This window comes from Bufo bufo, chromosome 3 (assembly GCF_905171765.1).
Source record: "Bufo bufo chromosome 3, aBufBuf1.1, whole genome shotgun sequence".
NCBI classification, from domain to species: domain Eukaryota; kingdom Metazoa; phylum Chordata; class Amphibia; order Anura; family Bufonidae; genus Bufo; species Bufo bufo.
The window spans coordinates 184,577,955-184,588,291 of NC_053391.1; the positions used below are offsets into that span (position 1 = coordinate 184,577,955).

At 45.9% G+C, this 10,337-nt stretch overlaps 1 protein-coding gene across 1 annotated transcript in view; it reads right to left on the reverse strand.

Annotated features, from left to right (window-relative positions):
- LOC120993690 (GTP-binding nuclear protein Ran, testis-specific isoform-like) overlaps positions 1-4,708 on the reverse strand; it is a 53,063-nt gene extending 48,355 nt beyond the window's left edge. Inside the window, 2 exon segments of the mRNA XM_040422167.1 lie at positions 326-420; positions 4,621-4,708. Coding sequence (XP_040278101.1) covers positions 326-420; positions 4,621-4,708 — 183 coding nt within the window.
- Between the last annotated feature and the right edge of the window lie 5,629 nt (positions 4,709-10,337).

A 10,337-nucleotide genomic window follows, 5' to 3' on the forward strand; every position in this document is an offset into this window, starting at 1 on the left:
ATCTCGCAACTGTTGCTCCGTAGTTGCTACTTGCTCAGTGATGTCACCAATCGCCTTTTGAATGCAATTAATCGTGAGTAAAATCAAGTCATATGAACATTTATTAATGATACGTTCAAAGTCCTTGCAATATTCACTGTCCTCAGCAAAGAAGGTTGGACACAAATGCACTCTGAGACCTCTTGGAATTCTATTCACTTTATAGTATTTCGGCTAGTGTGGCCGCATGAAGTTCATAAGAGGTCAATCTTCTAAGTTCTCTTTCTAAATGATGCTTTTTCAATTCGCTTGTAGGAATATTAAGAAATTCAAATGTTGATGTTACCTGTGAGAATATCCTGTCTGCTTCAGCAGTATCAAAGCTCAATGTAGAAGCCGCAGAACTCATTTGGAGATGGCGGTGCACGGTTCCAAAAAATTCTAATTTTGGTATGGAGAAACCAGCACTCACTCAAATGCACACTGCACGGGAGAGGACGTCAATCCACAGTAATATGAACAAAGGATCCCAGCAGTCGCGTCTTAATGTGAATCAGATGTCTTTTATTCCATAAATGAAAAGACCAGGACCAGGTTTCGGCGATGTGCCTTCATCAACAGGTAGTCCAAATACAATCTTAACAAACTATATATGCTCTACAGTCACCGCCCACAGGAGCTAAAGTCCATCCCATAAGGGGAATGGCCACAAAGTTACAGGTGTAATCAATTTAATAATAAACAAGCCAAAACAGAGAACAAAATAAAAATAAAAGAGGGGGGGTGACATTAATAAGATGTTGCTACGGAGGGAAGCCTTTTGGATCCATACATTGGAAACATTGCACCCTAGAGGCCTCAATAGGGAATATGAGGTTATGTATCTGTAATAGAATAATTTTGTTATATATTTACAATATATCTGTTGTTTATTTCTCAGGTATTGAAAATTTGAACATTATACAAGAGTATTATCTACAAATGTAAGATGAAATATCTATCTAGATGCCTTTTTTTTCTCTTTTTTTTTCTTCTCTGTTTTGGCTTGTTTATTATTAAATTGATTACACCTGTAACTTTGTGGCCATTCCCTCCTGTGGGCGGTGACTGTAGAGCATATATAGTTTGTTAAGATTGTATTTGGACTACCTGTTGATGAAGGCACATCGCCGAAACCTGGTCCTGGTCTTTTCATTTATGGAATAAAAGACATCTGAATCACATTAAGACGCGACTGCTGGGATCCTTTGTTCATATTACTGTGGATTGACGTCCTCTCCCGTGCAGCGTGCATTTGAGTGAGTGCTGGTTTCTCCATACCAAAGCTATATGCCAGGAGGCTGTGTGCAACAGGTATTCCAGAGTCTCTAGATCACTTGTGCCAGGTGAAAGTGGGAGACACTCCGGCGGAGGCTCTGCTGGACTCAGGGAGTCTGGTGACCCTAGTAAGGGCTAACGTAGAGCGGTCCACTGAGTATACTGGCTGGAAAGTCAGGGTGATGTGCATCTACGCAGACTTAAAAGACTACCCCACTGAGCTGGTGTCTCTAACTACGGTGGCTGGTAGATGGATCCACGAGGTAGCTGTCGCCACAAATCTACATTATGAACTTATAATAGGGAGAGACTTCCCAGTACTGTGTCCTGCTATGAAAGTGACTGATACCCATGAGACATGGGTAACCCTAGCAGGGTGGAGACCAGAAACCTGGGAACATGAGACCGAAGGGCCAGGGGTAGGGGTGACCGCCACTTCGGTGGAAGAGGGGAAGACAACCCTGCTAAATGTGATGGTGGGAGACGTGGAGGACTTGCCGCCGGGTCCTGAATTGGCAGTCCTCAATGTCTCAGGGGATAATTTTGGTACCGCCCAACATCGGGACCCAACCCTATCCCGCGCCAGGGAAAATGTGTTAATAGTAGATGGTGAACCACAACAACCTGGGGAAGAGTCAGTGTTTCCCCATTTTATGGTTCATCAGGATATGTTGTATCGGGTAAAACAACTATGGGGTGAGCCTATTGAACAGTTGGTGGTCCCCAAGGCTTATTGCAAGCTTGTGTCTAGCCCACCAACACGTTCTCTGGGGTCACCTGGGGCTTCAGAAAACTCAGGATCGTATTCTACAGCGGTTTTATTGGCCCAGCATATTCAAAGAAGTGGAAGAGTTTTGTAAGTCTTGCCCGACCTGCCAGATAACTAGCCCCCAGCCACATTTCCATAGTCTCCTAGTACCTCTCCCGATTATCGAAGTACCGTTTGACCGAATAGCTAGGGACCTCATAGGCCCAGTACCGAAGTCCACCAGAGAGCATCAACACATCTTAGTCATTCTAGACTACGCCACTCGGTACCCGGAGGCAGTGCCACTGCGACATACCTCGGCCACACTCAGAGCTAAGGAGTTAATGGAGATGTTTTCCTGAGTGGGACTACCTAAAGAGGTTCTGACCGACCAAGAGACCCCTTTTATGTCCAAGGTGATGAGGGAACTCTGTAAGTTGCTGGACATAAAACAGCTACGGACGTCCGTTTACCATCCGCAAACGGACGGTCTGGTTGAAAGTTTTAACCAAACATTAAAAAATATGTTAAAAAGTGTAGTGGCTAAAGATGGGAAGGACTGGGACCTCCTTCTGCCTTATCTCATGTTCGCACTGCGAGAGGTACCCCAGGCCTCTACTGGGTTCTCGCCCTTCGAACTGCTGTATGGCAGACACCCTCGCGGTCTCTTGGACGTGGCCAAAGAGGCGTGGGAACAACAACCCATTCCACATAAAAGTGTCATTGAGTACATTACTCAGATGCAAGATCGGATAGAGACAGTGTTGCCTCTTGTTAGGGAGCATATGGAGGCAGCTCAGCGAGCCCAGAGTTGGGTCTATAATCGGCAGACTCGGGTCCGGAACTTTAACCCGACAGTAAGTTCCTGGCTAGGTGGCAGGGGCCCTACGAGGTACTCGAGAAAATTGAAGATGTAAACTACAAGGTACACCAGCCAGGGAAGCGAAAGCCGGAGCAGGTTTACTATATGAATTTACTCAAACCGTGGAAAGATAGGGAAACCTGTACAGAAGACAGCCCACAGCCGTTTTTTTTTAAGAGAAGAGGTATCGGCCCCTCTGCCTGATGCAAGAGAGGAGACTGCCACAGTAAAAATTGCTGACTGCCTCTCCTCTAAACAGACTCAGGAGTTTGTTAGTCGGAACACGGATGTGTTCTCGGACCTCCCTGGACGCACTTCCATAATCCAGCATGACATTGTCACTGAGCCTCAGGCAAAAGTCAGATTAAAACCATACTGGGTACCCGAGGCTCGGCGACAAGCCATATCGGAGGGGGTGCAGCTAATGTTGCAGCTAGACGTCATTGAGGAGTCAAAAAGTGAGTGGGTCAATCCTATAGTATTGATACCCAAGCCGGACAGGACGTTGCAGTTTTGTAACGACTCTCGAAAACTTAACAAGGTTTCCAAATTCGATGCGTATCACATGCCCCGGGTGGATGAACTCATCGAGAGGTTAGGACAAGCCCGGTATGTTTCTGTTTTGGACCTCACGAAAGGGTACTGGCAGGTGCCCTTAACAGAGGCTGCCAAAGAGAAAACTGCCTTCATCACGCCTGAGGGGCTTTATCAATATAAGGTTTTACCCTTTGGTCTGCATGGCGCCCCTGCCACTTTTCAGCGGCTAATGGACATTGTGCTTCGTCCACATCATCTGTACACTTCGGCTTACCTGGACGATATTGTCATCCACAGTACCAACTGGGAAAGTCACCTACCCAAAGTGCAGGCTGTAGTGGACTAACTGCTAACCCAAAAAAATATGCAATAGGGTTAGAAGAGACTAAGTACCTGGGGTATGTCATTGGGCGCAGAGTCATCAAACCCCAAGTGAACAAAATAAAGGCAATACGGAATTGGCCCCGACCTGTCACCACTAGGCAAATAAAGACATTCCTGGGAATGGTGGGCTATTACATGAGGTTTGTTCCCCACTTTGCTACTCTAGCCGCACCCTTGACAGGTCTCTTGAAGGGACACAAGTCGGTGGGATGTTCGGGCAGAAGAGGCTTTCTCCGCATTAAAGTCGGCCCTATGCGGGTCCCCGGTTTTGTTGACACCCGACTTCAAAAGGGAGTTTATAGTACAGGCCGATGACTTATTGGGGAGAAAATTCCACCTGGTGACTGACCACTCCCCTCTCAAGTGGATAAGCCAGGCCAAGGACAGAAATGCCCGGGTCACCCGATGGTTGCTCTCCCTACAAAACTTTAAGTTTTTGGTGGAACACAGGGCATGTTTTTGCATGATTAGGACTGCTTGTTTTGTCACTTGCCTAAATTGTGAATAAAACACTGAACTGTTTGATCCAAAGAACTTGTTGTTGCCTCTATACTGTCTACCTGTCTACCAGGGCGAAACCCCACAATGAGTAAAATAAATAGCAGTTAATAATCACTTATAGGTAGTGAATTCCAAGTGTTCCAAATTCCAATATTAGCTTTAGCCCTGTTGAGCCATTTTGCCAATTTTATGCCCTAAATTCAGTGGTGTGGTAATTCTGCCAATTCATTCAATTTTGGCAACCCCCCCCCCCCCCCCAGTTAGCCAGACCTGTAAAGGAAAGATGACTTACCTGCTTCCCAGTTCTGGCTCATGGCATCTTCTTCTACTGGCTTATGGTCAAATGGTAACAGGACGTAAGAGCATCCGGTCTTCTCCATGGCCAGTGATTGACTGTAGTGATGTCAAACCGGATGTTGAAATTGAGGGAGCCCAGCAAAGAATCACAGGCCTGGAGAAGAAGGAGCGGGGGAGCAGTTGCCATGAAGCAGATAGTAATCTTCACTTTACAGATCCGGCCAGGTGAGAGGGTTTACCACCCCCACCCCCCTTTCATTCTTGCACAACCCCTTTAAGCAGAAATAGAATCCATTGTACAATATTGTCTATGCACTACATACCATAATACGTGCTGCAATGGAATTGAACAGCTTAATATAATTAATGCACTATTTTATTTCAAATATTGCCATACAAAAGCATATAAATAATAACCTTTTAACATAAAAATGAACTAACAACCATAAATGAAACCCAATAAAACAATTTGTCCTAAAACAGGCTAAATGCCCAAGTCTCTATACACTAAACTTTCTATTTAAATCTGTCAGTTAATTGCATGACAAACATTGCATTTTCTCTTATATTTAGTGTCTGGTTTTCATTTTGTATGAACAGAATTGCCCTTAATATACTAGGAAAACAAATACATCTGGAAAACTCAATGCAATTGTCAAGCCTCTGTAAATTTTACAATTTAGCTTTTCATTGGCTTTAAGAGAAGCAATTTTGCTTGTTTTCCTTGTAATTCATTCAATGCACATAGTAACATTTTATTGATACATATAATTTAACTGTGATGTTTCATGTATTTTTATATCATACTGAAATACATCCTATTCGTTTCACAGAATGTAAGAAGCAATTTTTTTCTGCAATTGTAATGTGTTTTCTGTGGTTTATAGGCAATGTGTGAGCAATAGTCTAATTGGGGGTTAAAGGGGTTCTCCGGGAATTAAGAAAATGAAAATACCTAAATATTACTTTATTATAAATATATTCCTGAATACCTTTCATTAGTTATAATGGCTCGTTTGTCTAGGGAGCAATCATTAGGGGAAACAAAATGGTTGCTGTCCTGTTAGTACACACAAAACCTGTCCTTATCACACAGGACAAGTTACTTTACAACACTGAGAGAAAGAGCTGCCTCATCCTCCTCTTTGCTCTGACTGTCAGGGATTATGATCCTGACTACAGTTTAATATGATATTTAGCTGAATCTTTGTGGGAATGGAGTTCATCAAGAGACATGAAGTACAGAGAGGACAGACTGTGGTAATGGAGACTGTACACAAGTGCTACTGCTCATTAGCCACCTCTGCTCATAAACTCCATTCCTACAAAGATTCAGCTGAAAATCTTATCTGTATTCGGGATTAGAGTTGAGCAGACACCTGGATGTTCAAGTTCGGAACCCGAACTTGAACCCGAACCCGAACCCCATTGAAGTTAATGGGGACCCGAACTTTTGGGCACTAAAATGGCTCTAAAATAGTCCTGGAAAGGGCTAGAGGGCTGCAAAAGGCATAAAAATGTGCTTAAGAGCATGACAACTGTTCTGCAAACAAATGTGGATAGGGAAATGACTTAAAATAACATAAAATACAGAAAAATTAAAAATAACAATCTGGATGTCATGCCCTGCTCAGGCTATGTGCGGAGGTCTGCCAGGTTAGCAGCACGTGTGTAGCCTTTTGTTTTTGTTTTGGAGTTGAGCTATATCTGCCTCCTTTCAGGTGCACTGGGTGGGGTCGTTGGGTTGAGTTTAAATTACGCCCACTCCCAGTGTCCTGTGCGGGTTATAGCTTCTGTCTGGTTCAGAGGAAGGAAGGAAGGATTTGCTGTTCCTGCTCAGTAAAAGATAAGTTGGTTTTGTTTTCTTGAGGTTGTCTGTCTAGGCTGTTAGAGAGACGCCTGCCCCCTCCAGGTCCTGAGGGAGCAGGCTGCCTCTTTCCCCCTTTCACCATCTTAGGGATTTTAGGGAATCTTCAGCCTAGGCACGGGGACACGTTCATTCCCACCTTCAGGGTCTGAATGTGGGCATAGAAGTCTAGGGAGAGCTGGTAGGGATTTGTCAGGAGGTGACCTGTATCCCCAGCTTCTTGCCTAGACACTTTTTTGTTGATTTTCTGTGTATCTTGTATCCTGTCCGCCGTGACACTGGATCTAGGAGTAGGAGGTTGAGGAGGCGGTGGATGGGTGTATGTGGCGGTGTAGGTTGACGTGGCGGTGTAGGTGGAAGCGGCGGTGAGGGAGGAATAGGTAGCCGACACTGATTTGTGTTTTTAATTTTTTTTATTGGGGTATCCCCCAAAATATTGGGACATATAACAAAATAAAACTAAGAATAAGTGCACTTGAGTACAAGAATGGATGGTTGAGGCAGGTATAAAGGTCTATTCTGCGCAAGGTACGGACAAGTCCTGTGGGATCCATGCCTGGTTGATTTTAATAAACGTAATCTTGTCCACATTGGCTGTGGCCTGTGATAATGCTCTCTGCCGTACTAAACACACGTTCACACTATACACTGGCTGCAGGGCAGGGCAGCACCTCCAAGGCTGACAAAGCTTTTCCACATTTTGGCCATGCTAACCCTGCCTTCTCAGGTGCTGGTGGTGCCCCAGCTGCGTTGGCGACCTCTTCCTCCTCCTCTGCCTTCACCTTGTGCTTCCACTGTGCCCCCGCTGTCAGGTGGGAATGCTATCATCAGCGTGCGCTTGTAGTCGCGCATCTTCCGATCAGTAACAGATGTTTTCACTAAATTTAGTTCCTTGTCAGCAATGCAGAGCAGGGGTTCATTCACGGCAAAAGGGGGATCATGTCACCCAGCAATATAACACAGGATTTTGAGAGATTTAGGCCCCTGTCACCCAGGCACAGCAGGGGTTCATTCACGGCAAAAGGGGGTTCATGTCACCCAGCAATACAACAGAGGATTTTGAGAGATTTAGGCCCCTGTCACCCAGGCACAGCAGGGGTTTGTATACGCCAAAAATGGTAAAATGTCACCTGACAATTACAAATAAGAATTTTTTCAATTTAGGACACTAATTAAATTTAAAACTTTTTTAAATTAAAATGGCTCTAAAATAGTCCTTGAAAAGGCTAGAGGGATGTAAAAGGCAGTAAAATGTGCTTAAGATCATGGCAACTGCTCTGCAAACAAATGTGAATAGAGAAATAACTTAAAATGAAATAAAATAACAAAAAATTAAAAATGATTAACCTGCAACTCAGAGAAGGAGGTGGATATGGAGTCGGAGGTTGAGGAGGCGGTGAATGTGGTGTTGTAGGTGGAGGCAGCAATGGAGGAGGAACAGGTAGCCAACAATGTTTTTTTTTATTTTTTATTAGGGTAGGTAGCCCCCAAAATATTGGGACAAATAAAAAAAAGGAAACAAAGAATCATTGCACTTGACTTGAGTACAAGAATGTATGTTTAATGGTGGTATAAATGTCTATTCTGCCCCCGACCATGTGATCACTTGCGTGACTAGGAGGCGGGTTATTTGAATTGTATTTAAATGGTGCCATTCGTATGTAAAATTGAGCTGTTATCACCTGTACTTTGACAAAGACACACTGGTGTCGAAACGCGCGTCACATATGGGTGACGAATAAAGAAAGCCTTTTCTTCATTATTGGAATCACGGAGTGCTGGTCTTTCTATTGCAAGTATCTGAGGTATCAACCTTTTGACCGTGCACCTGGACCGCGACTGAAGCACAGTGCCGCCCATTTGTTTCTAAATTGAAGGTACAGACAAGTCTTGTGGGATCCAAGACTGGTTCATTTTAATGAACGTGAGCTTGCCCACGTTGGCTGTGGACAGGCGGCTGCGTCAGTCTGTAATGACGCCTTCTGCCATGTTAAATACACGTTCAGAGAGTACACTGGCTGCAGGGCAGGCCAGAACCTCCAAGGCATACAGGGCAAGCTTTGGCCATGTGGACAATTTGGAGACCCAGAAGTTGAATGGGGCAGAACCATCAGTCAGTACGTGTAGGCGTGTGCATAGGTACTGTTCCACCATGTTGTTCAAATGCTGCCTCCTTATAACACGCTCCATATCAGCAGTTGGGGCCGGTTGTTGCGGCGAGGTGACAAAGCTTTTCCACATGTCGGCCATGCTAACCCTGCCTTCTGAGGTGCTGGCGCTGACACAGCTGCGTTGGCAACCTCTTCCTCCTCCCCTGCCTTCGCTTTGTGCTTCCACTTGTCCCCCGGCGTCAGTCGGGAATGCTCTCAGGAGCGCGTCTACCAGCGTGCGCCTGTAGTCGCGCATTTTCACGTTAAAATGTGGGCAACTCTGCAGTCGTTGCGCAGGCACTGCAGCATGTAGTCGATCATGTGTGCCAGGCTGCCCAGAGGTAAGGACAAGCTGTCCTCTGTGGGAGGCGTATCTTCTGCGTCCTCCGTATCCCCCCAGCCACGCACCAGCGATGGGCCTGAGCTGCGTTGGATACCACCCCGCTGTGAACATGCTTCGTCCCCATCCTCCTCCTCATCCTCATCCTCCTCATCCTCCAGTAGTGGGCCCTGGCTGGCCAAGTTTGTAGCTGGCCTCTGCTGTTGCAAAAATCCTCTTTCTGAGCCACTTCTAAAAGACTGGCCTGAAAGTGTTAGAGATGACCCCTCTTCCTCCTCCTCGTCCTGGGCCACATCCTCTTCCATCATCGCCTTAAGTGTTTTCTCAAGGAGACATAGAAGTGGTATTGTAACGCTAATAACGGCGTCATCGCCACTGGCCATGTTGGTGGAGTACTCAAAACAGCGCAACAGAGCACACAGGTCTCGCATGGAGGCCCAGTCATTGGTGGTGAAGTGGTGCTGTTCCACAGTGCAACTCACCCGTGCGTGCTGCAGCTGAAACTCCACTATGGCCTGCTGCTGCTCGCACAGTCTGTCCAGCATGTGCAAGGTGTAGTTCCACCTGGTGGGCACGTCGCATATGAGGCGGTGAGCGGGAAGGCCGAAGTTACGCTGTAGAGCAGACAGCCGAGCGGCGGCAGGATGAGAACGCCGAAGCGCGCACAGACGGCCCGCACTTTATGCAGCAGCTCAGACATGTCGGGGTAGTTGTGAATGAATTTCTGCACCACCAAATTCAGCACATGCGCCAGGCAAGGGATGTGCGTCAAACCAGCTAGTCCCAGAGCTGCAACGAGATTACGCCCATTATCGCACACCACCAGGCCAGGCTTGAGGTCCACTGGCAGCAACTAATCGTCAGTCTGTTGTTCTATACCCCGCCACAACTCCTGCGCGGTGTGGGGCCTGTCCCCCAAACACATCAGTTTCAGAATGGCCTGCTGACATTTACCCCTGGCTGTGCGGAAGTTGGTGGTGAAGGTCTGTCGCTGACCGGATGAGGAGGTGGTAGAAGAGGAGGAGGAAGCCGAGTAGGAAGAGGAGGCAACATAGTTAGCGTTCACAAAGCAAAGTAAAAAGTGGTTAAGTATGTTAAAAATAATTAACCGCCAATATAAACCCTGATGTAGGGTATTGCACTCTATTTTTTTTTTAACTCTATATGACAGCGGTATTTGTGGCCTAAATGTGGTATTTAGGTATTTGTGACACTCACTTATGCACATCTTATCCCAGATGTGCAGTATATTAGAGGCTTTTTTCACCCTAACCAAAAAGCTGTATTTCTGTCCTAAATGTGACAGTGACTTATGCACGTGTAATCACAGATGTGCAGTATATTAAAAGCTTTTT